The sequence below is a fragment of the Vipera ursinii genome (genome assembly GCF_947247035.1).
Source record: "Vipera ursinii genome assembly, chromosome: 2".
NCBI lineage: Eukaryota > Metazoa > Chordata > Lepidosauria > Squamata > Viperidae > Vipera > Vipera ursinii.
In genome coordinates, this window is record NC_139513.1 from 274,869,951 (window position 1) to 274,886,137 (window position 16,187).

The 16,187-nt window shown below is 39.6% G+C and overlaps 1 protein-coding gene across 3 annotated transcripts in view; it reads left to right on the forward strand.

Moving 5' to 3' along the window:
- DAB2 (DAB adaptor protein 2) overlaps positions 1 to 16,187 on the forward strand; it is a 50,461-nt gene that overhangs the window by 16,635 nt on the left and 17,639 nt on the right. For all 3 annotated transcript variants that reach the window (XM_083356807.1, XM_083356808.1, XM_083356809.1), the window contains exons 2-9: positions 7,412 to 7,613; positions 8,459 to 8,598; positions 11,237 to 11,335; positions 12,823 to 12,954; positions 13,606 to 13,689; positions 14,906 to 14,929; positions 15,021 to 15,068; positions 15,479 to 15,541. In XM_083356807.1, the coding sequence (XP_083212933.1) occupies positions 7,511 to 7,613; positions 8,459 to 8,598; positions 11,237 to 11,335; positions 12,823 to 12,954; positions 13,606 to 13,689; positions 14,906 to 14,929; positions 15,021 to 15,068; positions 15,479 to 15,541 (693 nt within the window). In that variant the 5' untranslated portion in view covers positions 7,412 to 7,510. The remainder of the gene's footprint in view (positions 1 to 7,411; positions 7,614 to 8,458; positions 8,599 to 11,236; positions 11,336 to 12,822; positions 12,955 to 13,605; positions 13,690 to 14,905; positions 14,930 to 15,020; positions 15,069 to 15,478; positions 15,542 to 16,187) is intronic.

Here is a 16,187-nt window from a genome sequence, read left to right on the forward strand (position 1 = left end):
TTATGTTTTCCCAAGAACTGTAGTTGTCCTCCGATGCAATCATAATCCATCTTTATGTTCATTCAGCTACAACTTGCATCATACCTAGTTACTTACCTAACATGTTGGGGAGTTGCAATTCAACACATCTGGAGATAGTAGGTTTAAGAAGGTTGCTCTGATAATAGTTTTGAAGGAAGAAAGAATTCTCTTTCCTTGGTGAATGTACTACAGCAGGGCTTTTCAACCAGTGGTACAGGTACCACCTGTGGTACATTGGCACCTGGCAGGTGGTATGTGACCATCCTAGAAAAGTGGTAGCGGAGGAGGGGAATGAGCTAAACTGGTGGTAGCACCGCACAAGCCTGAGCAAGAGATGGCTGGAGCTTGCAGGGCTGTCAGGGTTCAGTGAAAGCTCCAGGATCAGCGCTTCTTTGGGGCTGTCAGGGCTCAGTGGAAGCACCAGGATCAGCACCAGGCTCCAGCTGGAGCTCAGCACTGATCCTGGTGTTTCTGCTGAGCCCAGAAGAAGCGCCAATCAGCTGGAATGTTGCAGCATCTCCAGGGTCTTGTGATTTACATTCAGATGCTTGGCAACTGATTCATATTTATGATGGTCACACTGTCTCAGGGTCACATGAAGTGACCAAAACCTGCTGCAACCACCCAGCAGACCGGGGACAGGGGAATAAAAATCAAACACCCCCCCACCCCACCCCCACTGCCAATCCTCAACAGAAATGCTCACAACAATGAAAACCTCGGACAGGAGGAAGAGCACCGCCGGGCGGGCAAGCAGGCGTCTTGTTTGGCTGTGGTTTGGGGGGCACTTTTTTCAGTGCCATTGTAACTTCGAACAGTCACTAAGCAAATTGTTGTAAGTCGAAGACTACCTGTACTTCGTCACTTTTTTCTTTTCTTTTTTGGTCACCTTGCTAGGCGACTGGTGGTACTGGAATGTTGCCATATCCTAAAAGTGGTACAATGGGTGAAAAGGTTGAAAAGCCCTGTACTACAGTATGTTACTTGGCTAAAATGGCTGAATAGAAAGCCCACAATAGAAGAAGATTTTTAGTCTAGATGTTTGTGTCCTATTGACAAGATTGCTAAAGGCATATGGAAGAGTCAAATGGCTATGATATACCTTGACCTGACCCACCACTGGTCGGATGTTCTAATAGGTAGTGCCATTGGTTCATGTAGTTCAAAAGCATCCAATCCAGGGTACTGATCTAAATTCAATAGGAAATGCGTCTTTGTGAATGTCCTAAAAATGCTTTAGTTATGATGTAACACAAGCTTTCCCATTCTCCTAACACTTCTTCAGAGCATGAAGTTGAGGAAGGCTTTTCTAGGAATTGTTATTACCCCAAAGCACTTTTCTAAAGTATAGTTTTATTCTCTATTAATATGGGACAGTGCAGAAGAGAAATAATGCAACATTTAATGGGGATAAATTTCAGAAAAATGTTTAACCACTATTGGTGAACTCTTGGCCACAACCTGAAAGCCATGTGCTTATATTTTAGAAACAGTAGTTCTCACTAAAGCAGGCATCTTCAAACTTGGCCCTTTTATGACTTGTGGACTTCAGCTCCCAGAATTCCTCAGCCAGCATGCCTGAAGTCCACAAGTCATAAAAGGGCCAGGTTTGAAGACCCCTGCACAAAAGCGTTCTGAGATTGAATGTGATTAGTTTACAAAGAGAAAGGTTGGTAATGGAAGTTAAATCCAACTGTGCCTAAGGTCAGTTGGGGTCCTAAGGATTTTCAAATCAGCTACGCAAGGACAGTTCCCTCTTTTTGCTGAAATAGTGAAAAAGCAAAGCTCCAGAGTTAGCTGGAAATCAGGAGCAAAAGTCTTCCTTAGCTGAAGAGCTTGGTGGGATCAAAGGAATCACGGGGACTAAAATATTAACTTGTTAAGGATGCAACCTTTGTACTTCAAAAACCCATGTCAGCATTCCAGTAGTTTCAGCTGAGAGATACATTACAAGCAGGGAAGAAAACATGGTTCAGTCTTGGGTTGAGTGGGGGATTCTCTTGCAAAGACTTTTCTGTTCTAATAAAGGAGAATATTTGTAGCTCAGGGTTGAAATGAGATGGCCTTGATGCTCTCTGGGCTTGGTTGTTTTCTTGCAGATGTTTGTTGCTAGCACTGACAAGGTTACCGTACCTAGTTTGGGTAATGAATCTATAAGAAAACCAAGCTCAGAGAGCATCAAGGACCCCTCACATGTCTGTTCCTTGCTAAAAGCACAGTGGGGGACACATGGATACCAGTAGGAGAAATGCTTGTATATCTCTAATCAAGAGGACACAAATCTGCAAACCTGGCTATGTTTCCCTGTCCTGGGGCATTGAATGTGCTAAGGGCCCCATTTCCTGGCTGTATTGTTAACTGGCCAAGTATCTTGTCTCCATGTGTATTTAATGTGGATCTTTTTAGTGTTTTTCTTTTAAAATGTTCTTAGAATTTTTAATTGTAAAGTGTTTCTTGAATTGTAAACTGCCCAGAACCATTGACTGAAATGGGTGGCTATAGAAGTTGAATAAACAACACACATTTTATTGTAACTACGGTAAATAAAATGTTTAGATGTGAAGACTGCACCTGATGCCCATTTTTCGGTAGGATGCTGACCACATACTAGTTGATCATAAGCATTTTCAATTAGTTATAAATGCCCTTTTAAACCAAAGACTTCTGGAAAATAGATGCAGGATAGCATGTGTATTTATTTACTAGGGCCTGTATGCTACTTCAGTCCATTATTCAGTAGAAATAATGAATCTTTCTTAAGAGAAGAACTGGAATATGGAAGGAAACAGCACAGAGCTGGCCTTGGTCAAACTAAAAAAAACAAAAAATTAAATATGGGTGAGCTTTATTTATTTTATTTTATTTTTTATTTTAATCCCATTTATATCCCGCCCTTCTCCGAAGACTCAGGGCGGCTTACAATCTAAGCACAAATCAAATGTGCTTAGCAGTAGCCTTCATTCTATGTATATGCCTGCTTATTAGGGCTTTTGCCCCCCCCCCCCAAGCAGCATTATTACAAAGTCAGCTTAATTGCCCCCAACAATCTGGGTCCTCATTTTACCTACCTCGGAAGGACGGAAGGCTGAGTCAACCTTGAGCCTGTTGGGATGCGAACCTGCACTAATTGCAGGCAGCTGGTGTTACTTAAGGAGGCATTAGCCCACTGCTCCACCAAGGCTCTTATGAGGTAGACCAGGTTGGAAAATTGGTTCCACAAGAAGACTAGAACTAGCTTTTATTGAGATAGGGCTATCAAACCAGAATCTTGCAAATCTGCCTGAGTTTTTCCTTCGTTCCCTGTTATGATCCAGGAAATCAGGGAAGACAATCTGAGTCTTTTCCTAGTAAGTTCCTGTCTACCCACCCTGTGTCTGTTGGTCTCCAAATGACTTCTGGTTGCCTTCTTCAAGGCCTTTTCCTCAGTTCCTTATTTTACAAAGTCAGTAGGGGAACGGGAGATCACAAAAAACTCTCAGAGCTCTACAGTAGACTGAAATGAACAAACATCCTGGAAAAAAGTAATGATGTTTCCATATTGCTGCCAAGAAAATTACACGGATATGCCCTTGTAGTTGCCAGGAATTCAGCTTGAATCCCTGAATGTTTTACCGCCAGCATCCAATAAAATACTGCATAACAAAATGTTGGGGGAAATATGAAACTCCTGGGTTCTTAAGGTGCAAGGTCTGATGTTTTTTCATCATTTTCCTGCTTTTAATTCAGGTCAAGGATCCAAGAAAAATGAAGCAATGGAAATGAGTTACTTAAAAATATAAAAATATCAAAACTTCATCATACTTGTGGCTAATAGGAAACTTCCCTGAGTGAGCCAGGATACAATATCATAGCTTCCGGAGACTAATATTTAAGAATGTTCAAAACTCCAGTGGCTGTGACACTTGTACCTCTATTCTAAATCCTTTGAAATCCAATCTTAATTAGACTTTCCAAACTTGACTAGAAAAAGCAGGTGCATTAAGAACATTTGGTACTTTTGAGACTTTAATATTTTCAACAGGCTGGGTTAAGTACTTGGTACCAAAGAACACTGCATGACTCTACTTGCTTTATTGAAGTGCCTTGAATTGAAAGTGAGAAAGCATCACCTAACCTACCAAAGTCAGTGTATTGGAGGGCCAGGTTTAACTTACGATTCATATTGTTTGACAATAATGCGAGTTATCATTTTCCCCAGCAGCAGGTTGGGGAGGACTGGTTTGGTAGGAATCAATGAGGTTATTCTGCAGCTGACTATTCTATTTTAGCCTCATTGGAAAAGTAGAAAGATTAGTGGTTTCTCAAAAGTAGACAATATGGGCAGAATGATGCCATCTGTGGGATTTAGTGGTTCAGCTGTGGCTAGTTCTTAGGCAAAAGTTTTGGATTCCATATGATCATATAGACTAGAGCAGGGGTTCCCAACCAGGGGTGCTGGCACCCCCTGGCGGTGTGAGACGATATTCCAGGGGGTGCAAAAACTTGGGTTTAGAAATGTCAAAATTATAGTGTGTATGCATAATTCATTGTCATTATTTCACACTTTTGTAAGGGGTGCGAGAATATATCAGAAGCGTTCTAGGAGTGCAAGGTATAGAAACGGCTGGGAACCACCATCAGGCAGCCCTCACCTAATCTGGTATTGAAAACCAACACCTGTTGGCAGGATTTACTGGGTTGCTATTACTTGCTACAGCATTACTTTCACAGACAACATATTAGGTCACAAGGATGGTTAAAAAACATTTTAATGTACAACTATGTTTTTCTAAAACTGCATAGTACATACTCTGCAAAGATCTCTGAGAGATAATTTAGTCTAAGGCCTTGGTGCCCTGCAGTTTGGATTGTAGCTCCCAAGAAACTATTCTCAGTTGTCTCATTGCTTGATGGGGGTGATGAGAGTTGTAATTCACAGTATCTAGCAAGCTGCAGCCAAAACGTTGATGGCATTTAATATTTTGGTTTGATTGATGAGTTGTTCTGGAAGTCATAAAATAAATGGAATGAGGGGGGGGCTTGGCTCTGTCCATAGCCCCATCCCTCTTTCCTATGTGAGCCAGTTTCCTTCAGACCACACGTGGGATATGAGATCTGTGTCATCTGAGCTAAAAGTTCTGATACAGTTTGCTATCTTGTCCAATGCCAAAAAGACTTTATTTTTTATTATTCCTCTGGATGCAATAATTGCTGATGGAAAAGCAATTGAAATATTTTGACAAATTTTTTATACATGAGATGGGGTTCTGGCACTTTGCTCAGTTACGAGGGGTGTTAGGTATGTATGTGTAAGATTGTCTAGTACAGTGTTTTTCAAGCTTGGCAGGTTGAAGATGTGTGGACTTTAACTCCCAGAATTCTCCAACCAGCATGGCTAGCGCGGGGAATTCTGGGAATTGAAGTCTATACATCTTCAAGTTGTCAAGGTTGGGAAACACTGATTTAGTCATTATTTTACCACCAGTTTGCAGTCTCATGTTTATATTTCAGTTTTTCCCCAAAGGAAGGTATCATAATGAAATACTTTCTCTAATGTAAAATTTTCAGATCAAGAAGCAAGGGGAACCAGAGAGGCTGTAGAATGATAGGAAATTTATTATTATCACTATTATTTTTAAACTACTGTATTATGCCTTTCTGAACAAAGCTATCCCCTGGTAGCTTGCAGCATCTTAAAGTTACAATTCAAATTTTGAGTTTTCATTTATAAATGAAAACCTGCAACTGGAATATACTTGTGTATCCAAACAAAGTGAATTAAATTGTTTAACATAAAAGTTCAAAATGTATACAGACACTCATGCGTGCACACACACACACACAGAGAGAGAGAGAACATAAAATAATGCCAAGGCCACTTTGCAACATTAGAGTAAACTCATAATACAGTACTTAAAGTATCTAAGAATGAGGTACAGAAATGGGCTTCTTTTAAAGGAAGACAGTATTTAAAAGATTAGATAACGTAATCTTTTGCTGCTCATCATGATGCGGGAACAAAGAGGAACAGACCCATCTCTAAAAGTGCATTTCAACTAGGAGAGATGAGTGTTCAGAAACCTTTTGATTGGCTTTTGCAATGATGAATTTACAGAGTAGGGAAACCTTTTGGAAAAGAGGAAACAGTCATGTTCATTTCCAGCATGAATACTTACCATGACCTATTTGAATCCAAATTGGATTAAATCCATTAAACCTTAATCTTATCAGTTTAAGAATCATTCTAACATAAAAAAGTTGATTACACAGTTTATGAATGAATTTGTAACTGAATGATATCAAGGTCTTTCTGGTTTTTTAGTGTTATTATCAGGAATTTGCAAGATAGAAAGCTTTTTCACACCATTGTAATTATTATGGAGGTAACTGACTTTCTCTGGGATTGGAAACTAATCAGCAGTGTTGCTTCTTATCTGTACTTGGATGGAAGGTCATCAAAATGTCAGGGCTGTAGGCAACACTGGAACAAAAATAATACTGGAAAAAGGCAATGACAAAACAATTATATACTGAAAACAAACTGCTTTGATGTTCCATGAAGTCACCATCAAATCCAATTCAAAAAACAATTTACCTTTACTTCTAGTACAGTTGTAAAGCACATGCTTTCCATGCAAAAAAAATTCTATCATTCAAAGTCATATTTAATAAGACCTAGAATTGGAAGAATCAATGACATACTGAAGTGAGATGGACAACTATTCTATCCTAATGTAAACAGCTTTTATAGCTTTCTGTTTCTTGAGTGCCACATTTGAAATTAAAAACAGAGATGCAGAAAATCTACCTCAGAGCTTGTTAAAAGCGAATGTGGACTTTCTTTACCACTGATCCTGCGGGACAGTTGACCTGCATTTTTTTGGATAGACAAGTTTCTGTTCTACATCCTACCATATTTTAAAGCTTCTTTTCTGGTTGGAGGTTGCCATACTTAAAAGGACTGAGTTTTTGGCTGGTTGGGGACCTTTTCCCAGTTGCTTCCTAAAATTTATTTATTTATTTATTTAATTAAATTTTTATACCGCCCTTCTCCCGAAGGACTCAGGGCGGTATAATGTCCATATGATAAGAATATACTGGAAAAGATGCTCTGGGGTTCAAAGAATTCAATATTATTGTAAATGTGCTGGGCTTTTTAAAAAGTTAAGGAAAATGGAAAAGACCTAAGTCATCCATTTTAATTTTTGGCCTCATCTGACTTTAGGTCATCAGATCTGATTCATTTTTTTTTGTTGACTTTTAATGAGAGACACACAGAGAGAATGGAGGTTTACTAGATCAGACATTTGCTCCTAAGTGGAGATCATTAAATAGCACAGATCTACTTTCAGTTGTTCCTTCCTACTTGAATGCAACAGAGACTGAAATAAATCAATTTTCTGTTCTGAAGGTTAGAGTGGTATGCTTGTCCTCTGAAGACCAGAAACTGGAGATCAGTTTTATTATTAAGCCCGGTCTTTGTCTCTGGAATTGAAGCTGGCCTCTCACCATGTCAAGTGAAGCAGAAACAGTCAGTGTCAACAGTCAACAATCAACTGCCCAGCAGCAAACACCACTCAAACTACAGCCTTCCAAAAAAGAGAAAAAGAAAGGTAAGGTGTAAAAATGAATCAGAAGGCAGATCATTTCTGCAACCATCTGGAAAAGACTTGAAACAAGCACAGCCTGGTGCAGATCAAAATAGGATGGGGGATCTAGTTGCAGTACAGTTTTAAATCAGACCACACTCATAATTTGGTGCTTGAAATTGTCCGAATGACAGGATATATTCTCTGATGAATGAAATGCGTGAATGTATCTGTGAGTGAATGGCATCTGGGAAAGCAGATAGTATGAGGAATTGTTTGCAGGGGAGGCTTGTAGTAGAGGAAAGTATGTGAAGGTTACAACAAAGTTAGTGTCAAATGTACCTTAAGCATTTGCAAACTGATGCAAGAACAGAGAATATAATTTGGAAAACATGCTGATAAAATGAATAGATTTGGTGTGTTCAGTAGCAGCACATCCTGAACCTGATGTTTATGCATCTTTAATATATTTTATAGGGTACAAAAATATACATCAGATATAATGTTCAATCTTTTTAGCATCCTTTTTATTTTGTTATGCTGAATCAAAAAGAAACTAATTTAGAATCTTGCATTAGACTGCCATCTTATGGTCATGCCAATCCATAGCAGAATTCTTTGAGTTTATTATAACCTTGGTTCTTTCAACTTTTATGTGTATGTAACTTTCTCTTCAGAGAATTGACCTTTATACAAAATTATAGCTTGAATATATTTATGGCTAGTGCAAGGCAAAAGAGTTGCTACAGGCTGAATGTCTGCTCATTGCATTCAGAAAAAGAACTAATAAAATGCATATATTGTACTCTGTTATCTATAGCCACAGCAAGAGTTCAGATAGACTTACATGAATTAAACTGGCTTTTCAGGATTGGAAAAGACAGAGGAATTCCTTTTGGCCAGATTTCAAGGTGATGGGGTAAAGTACAAAGCCAAATTGATTGGTGTTGATGATGTTCCAGAAGCACGAGGAGACAAAATGAGCCAGGATTCAATGATGAAATTAAAGGTAGGGTTGAGTCATTTCCTGCAAATTTAAGTCTTGTTAGATCTATAGATTGTCATATCATGTACATAGATATTGGGGGGAGGGTTTGTCCAACAAGAGTATCTCCAGCTTTGAGAATGTGATAGATTGTGAGGTCCTTTATGCTCTCTGGGCTTGGTTGTTTTCTTGCAGGCATTTCGTTACCCAACTAGATAACACCATCAGTGATCTGATAATGATGGTGCTGCATTGTTGACATTAGACAGGATGTGCTTGTAAATCTAGATTTACCAGAATTTTAGGAGTAATTCATTATTGCATCCTGACACAGACTTAATTTGGAGATGGGCCAAATGTCATGTTTGTGACTTTTGTAAAACTAGTATTTGAAGAAGAGAAAAATACCTAGAATTTGCAACAAAAAAAGAAGGGGGGGAACATTGCGAGAACAATGAGTATTCCAAAGCTTGTATAAATTGTATTCAGCTTTCTTGCTTTTAGATAGATGATAGATAGATATGTAGTGTTACCCCCTCAGAGGCCACCAAAGGCCAGGCCCTCCCAGCCCCACTCTCCTCCGTTGTGCTCTGCAGCTCCGCTCTCAAGGTGTTAGGAAAGGGTCTTTTCTAGCAGAAGATCACGCAAAGTGAGGAGGTGGCAGACTCTGGTCGTCAAAGGGGGGCTTTCAGGAACAAAGATGACTAGCCCCTAGCCCCAATAATCAATGCGTGATGGTGTTTAACAGCCCCAGGCAGTCATAGCAGCAATAGTCAATGAATTCACAATGACCCTTTGTAAACAAGTGTGGGGAAAACCCCAGCTCCAGGCAACGATAGGAACACGAACGAAGGTAGTCAGCAACGAAGGTAGTCAGCGTTCTGCAGTAACAGCTCACCCTGCAAGAGCAACTGCCCACAATGTTTATAACTTGCCCAAGTAATAATCAAAGTTCGGATGGCCACTAGTCTCCAAAGCAGTAACGACCAGCCTCTCCTCTTCTGTCATCGCTCGCAGTCTCAGGTCTCATCGGTGTCAAAACCCCTCCACACTTTCCTTTATTGTTCAAATCTGAATTTAGCAACCCCAGCAACTTTCTCTCTCCTCACTCACTCTCTTGCCTCTGCTGGGGATATCCCCCCTGCGAAAGAAACCAGTAAAATTCCACCTTCTTAATCTCTCTCACTCTGTCCTTCCCTCTCCTTCACAGAAAGGGATCAGCTAAAACCTCAAATCCCTCTGGACTCTCTCCAACAGCAACAGCAACCACCCCCACCCCCTTTCTTTCCTTCTGCCTGATCCACGCCCCAAACTGGCAGCAGCTGTCTGAGCTTTCCTCTCCCCGGGCAGGCTCCTGCAAAGCCTTTCAGCCAGCCCTGCGATAGATAGATGATAGATAGATAGATGATAGATAGATAGATGATAGATAGATAGATGATAGATAGATAGATGATAGATAGATAGATGATAGATACATAGATGATAGATACATAGATGATAGATAGATAGATGATAGATAGATAGATGATAGATAGATAGATAGATGATAGATAGATAGATGATAGATACATAGATGATAGATACATAGATGATAGATAGATGATAGATAGATAGAAAGATAGATAGATAGATAGATAGATAGATAGATGATAGATAGATGATAGATAGATAGATGATAGATAGATAGATGATAGATAGATAGATGATAGATACATAGATGATAGATAGATAGATGATAGATAGATGATAGATAGATAGATAGATAGATACATAGATGATAGATACATAGATGATAGATAGATGATAGATAGATAGATAGATAGATAGATAGATAGATAGATAGATAGATACATAGATGATAGATACATAGATGATAGATGATAGATAGATAGATGATAGATAGATAGATAGATAGATAGATAGATAGATAGATAGATAGATAGATAGATAGATGATAGATACATAGATGATAGATACATAGATGATAGATAGATAGATAGATGATAGATAGATAGATAGATAGATAGATAGATAGATGATAGATAGATAGATGATAGATAGATAGATAGATAGATAGATGATAGATACATAGATGATAGATAGATGATAGATAGATAGATAGATAGATAGATGATAGATACATAGATGATAGATAGATGATAGATAGATAGATAGATAGATAGATAGATAGATAGATAGATAGATAGATAGATTAGATTAATAACCTTTATTGATAGTTTTTACTGTGAGCACATTGGCACACATTAAAAATAAATTTTTGTTGCTTGCTCTCAAAAGTGAACACATACATAACAGACATTTTCAAGACTTGTATATTTTCTAATATAGTACAAACAATGTTGGTAAATCTCCATATTTTGAAAGGTGACTATTCTGACAGGACTGCATAAATCAAGGGATATATTATATGCAGCCAGTCAAGGCAGGCAGTTTGTAACTTTGTGGGTTCATTGTTCTTTGGATGGAAGCACTAAAATTGTTTTTACAGGCGCTTTTAAGAAGAAGAAAAAACACAAAGTGAAGTGAACTGATTTGAATAATGACACTTTTTTATTTGTTTAATTTATTTATTTTAATTTATTTAATTTATGTATTTATTTATTTAATCGGTTCATATAATATGCTGGCTTTTGATTGATAGGGAATGGCAGTTGCAGCCCGTTCCCAGGGACAACACAAGCAGAAAATATGGGTGAACATCTCTCTTGCTGGAATCAAAATCATGGATGAAAAGACTGGGGTGAGTTGCTTCAATAAAGGGAAACAGCCGTGTTAGAGTGGCGAAACGAATATGTGCATCTGCGTTAAGTACATCCTGTTCTTAACTTTAAAAAAATTACCTGCCTGCAAACTCTTGCTGCACTTTATGAAACACTGTGTAAAACTGGATTAGCTCTGATATGCAAACAACTAATGAGGAATTAACATTGAGGCAGAACTCTTGCTAAAGTAGGGGTGTCAAACTCAATTTCACTGAGGGCCGCATCAGCATTGCGGTTGCCCTCAAGGGGCCGGGTGGGTATGGCCAGGGTGGGTGTGGCCTACTGGGTGGGCGTGGCTAGAGTGCATATGGCCTAATGGGTGGGCGTGGCCAGCTCTACATCGTTCACATCAAGGGTACCTATGGGGGCCTGGGCAGGAGTGGGACAGATCTGAGCGTCTCTGGCAGGAGGAGGGTCTCTGGGCCAGGGCCAAGGCAGTGGGGGCCGTTCCCTCACTGTTTCCAGGATGGCTTCACGGGCCGCATGAAACCACTTCGCGGGCCGGATCCGGCCCCTGGGCCTGGTGGTTGACATGTCTGTACTAAAGGAAAAGCAACTACTGTAACACCTTCAATCACCATTTGACTTCTTGTCCTGTATTCCTTGTTCTAAATTGGAATGTAACACTTCTCTTATATCAAGTACTTTTAACCCTCATAATATCTGGGGTTTCTGATTCTGCGATTGGTGTATAACATATATTACTTATTCAGGAGCATGTAGCTTTCTAGATCTTGGTACTGATAATTCAAACTACCTGTTAGACTGTAATGCATTTTTTTTGCTTTTTGCTTAGTGTAATGTATAGTTGCTTTAGCCAACCATCTAAGGTTAAACAGTGACCTATGAATCTACAGGTAGTCCTCGGCTTATAACAGTTTGTTTAGTGACCATTCAAAGTTACAATGACACTGAAAAAAACTGACTTAGGACCATTTTTCACACTTATGACCATTGCACATCCCCATGGTCACATGATCAAAATACAGACGCTTCGCAACTGACTCATATTTATGATGGTTCCAGTGTCCCAGGGTCACGTGATCACCTTTTCTAACCTTCTGATGAGCAAAGTCAGTGTGGAAGCCAGATTCACTTAACAACCGTATTGCTAACTTAACAACTGCGGAGATTCGTTTAACAAGTGTGTGTGTGTGGGGGGGGAAAGGTCATAAAATGGGACAAAATTCACCTAACAAATGTCTCGCTTAGCAACAGAAATTTTGGACTCAGTTGTCGTAAGTCGAGGACTACCTGTGTTTTATCTATCAGAGTAAAAATTGTTTTAGAACTATTGAGCATCAGCTAAAGTGAACAAGAGTGAGAGCAATCCTGATTAGAAAAGAGGCTAAACAATTAAAGTGGGATATGCAAACATGTCAAGTTGCTTGTCACGAGTTCTGATTACTTTGACAAGGGATTATGCTATTCATGGTTGTTTCTATGTCACTTTATTTTATTCTAGGTTATTGAGCATGAACATCCAGTCAACAAAATCTCTTTTATTGCTCGGGATGTGACTGACAACCGAGCCTTTGGCTATGTCTGTGGGGGAGAAGGGCAGCACCAGTTCTTTGCCATCAAAACATCACAACAAGTAAGAGGATATTAATGCAAAGAGTAATGGCAAACAGCACAAGAATAACACAGGTTATTTTAGGCTGCTGCTATTGTGTAGCTCAGAAGAAGATTGAGATAGAAGCTATTGTCCCTTGCTACCCCCTGTTAATACAAGAAAGATAAATGTGACACCTCACCCAGCCAGAAAGGATTGTCCATCTCTGGTTTAAAGTAAATTCTATGATTCAGGTTCTCCATGAACATGCTACATTCATAAACACATTCTATTGGACAATCATTGCTAATGAAATTTCTGTTGGATTGATCTATTAATAATAATTTGTGATCCCACCTATTGCATTCAGAGTACACATGAGAAGCATATTGGACCAACACATGAAAACAAGAGCTGTGCTTCATTCTGGCTGAGAATTATGCCCAAGTTCCTTATTTCTTAGATGTCCAAGAAAGGTGATCCTAGAGAACTGCAGAGTTGATTAGTAGCTGGGATGCTACACAATGCCTCTTAGTTCTCCAGGCCTGGAGTAATCTTTTCTCCTAAGATAGTGCTTAGCACAATCATTTATATTTCTTGAAACTGTTTATCTGCCTTGTAAAGAACTTGTAATTCAAGCACTTGAATTACCTGCTATTTTAGAAAATGCATCTCACTTCATTCTTTTCTTAGGCTGAACCTCTGGTTGTAGATCTGAAGGATCTCTTCCAAGTAATCTATAACATGAAGAAAAAAGAAGAGGATGATAAGAGGAAGGTAATGCTGCTTCATGGTAGATTTCAGACTACTTTCTAATTGGATATAAAGCAGAAAAATGCTTCAGTTGATTCCCAAACGTTTGCTACATCTTGAACTTCTAACTAAATTATAGGGTTGTGTAGTATCTTCAAAGGGGCCCTTTGCTTTGATAAAAGTCTGAGCACACTGTTTGTGTATAAATACTGTGGTGCTTTGCTCTTAATTGGTGGCCTGGACATGGTGCTTCAGTTCACAGCAGTGGCAAGGGAGGGAAGTTGCTATGACTCTTCCAATGCTCTCATTGGCTGCACAGCCCAAAAGCGGCATCTCATTGATTCAGCAGCCTGCCATTTACGCTTAGGAAAATTCCTTTTTTCCTTTTTCAAAGAATGTATGGCTATTGCCCTACTGGGCCAATATTGCTGCCAGTCTGGGGAGAAGGGTAATTTCAGAGGCTTTTTTGATTGAAGAGCCCCAGAGTGCCCCTTTGATCACATGACCATGGGGATGCTGCAACAGTCATAAATTTGAAAAATAGTCACAAGTCACTTTTTTCAGTGCTGTTGTAACTTCAGTCAATAAATGAACTGTTGTAAGTCAAGGACTATCTATATCAGGGGTGTCAAACTGCCGGCCCATAGACCGGACGCATCACTAGGAAACTGCGCCCACCCCATTGCTGGCAATGGAGAAAAAGATCTGATACGTGATGTCACGAGTTTGACATGTCTAATCTATAGGTAAGGTTCCCCCGCACATGCGTGCTAGTCATTTCCAACTCTAGGGGCCGGTGCTCATCTCCGTTTCAAAGCCGAAGAGCCAGCACTTGTCTGAGGACATCTCCGTGGTCATGTGGTCGGCATGACTAGATGCCAAAGGCGCACGGAACGCTGCTACCTTCCCACTGTAGTGGTCCCTATTTTTCTACTTGCATTTTTACGTACTTTCGAACTGCTAGGTTGGCAGAAGCTGGGACGAGTAACAGGCGCTCACTCTGTTACGCGGCACTCAGGATTCAACCCACCAAACTGCCGACCTTCTGATCGACAAGCTCAGCGTCCTAACCCACTGAGCCACCGCGTCCCTGACGTCTAATCTATATAATCAACTTAATGCTATCGGGGGAATACTGGGAGTTGAAGCCCACATGTTTTAGAGTTGCCAAGTTTGAGAAACATTTGTCTAAATAACTTTTCATGAATATTCTTGATGCAAGTTTTTTCTTCTATTTCAGAATGAAGAGGCCAGTAAAACTGAGGTAAGAAAAAAGTGTCTTATGGGGAAAGTTATTTATCAAGAGATCATAGGAATAGATTTCTTAAACCTGACTTAATTTTGTTTTCTTCCAGAATGGTAATGATGAAGCAACTACTGATCAAGTTGGCAAAATAAAGCTGGTATGTAGAACTTTCTAACATGAAGAGCAGGTTACATTTGACTTGGGAGGCCGGTGTGTGGTGTAGTTGGTTCACATAGTGTGGTGGGATGGAGGGTTTGTTGTCACTGTGTGTTGGGGGGAGAGAGCACGGGGGGAGGCTCAGCTAATCTCAATGTACACATGTTGTACTTTGACAATAAAAAGGTTTTATTTATTTATTATTAATAAGCTCTTGAGTGGTGGTTAAACCAAAATGGGTTGCATTATTGCTGCAAACGTGACTGAACTGATATAGCTAGTTTGTCTCATAGCTTAATGCAACAACAGCTTGTTTTTTTCCCAGCATTCCTATGTCTGCTGTTGTTTGGATTTGAATGACTTGTACATTGAAGTGTGGAATCCTAACTCTTACAAACTTTGTATTTAAAGGGTGTTGACCAGATGGATCTATTTGGAGACATGTCTACTCCTCCAGACCTCAACAGTCCCACAGTGAGTAGAAATCAATTACTGCCTCCAAAATCAGGAAAAATTTGAAAGTCCTCTTGAACATTCTCCCATCATTCCTGGATGATGAAGTGATTCTATATAGACAGTCCTCTCTTCAAAGGATCTTTCTGGAGGGACCTGGAACAAACTGCAGATTGTACTATTAATCAATGCCAGAGGCTGGTTATCGCTTTGTAAAAGGATGGATACAGATATCTAAGGAAGAATACCTAGCATAAATGGGCCAAACTGAGTTTCCATAAAGTATCTTTGCATAGCTTTGGCTAACTTGATGAACAATGGTAACTTTAGTGATATGTATAGAAACACATTGCAGTCCAGAAGGATATAATAAATGAGTATAAACAAAGAAGCTTGAAGGAAGAGATATGGAAAAAAATAGCAGAGTTTTTTTGAAGAAACTGGCTTAATGCACTTGGTGTGATAATTAGCTAGATTTGGAAAGCTCTTGATCAAACACTGCTATGAGCAAGTCATCATGAGACTGGCATCCAACAATGTATATTCAGGGCTGTTTCAGTAAAAACCTGCATAGCATCCTCCTCCTACCACTCTGTCATAATCAGGTATAGATAATCGTGGTCTCCAGTAGAAATGTTTTCACAGTGCATGAAGCCAATCCAGTTGA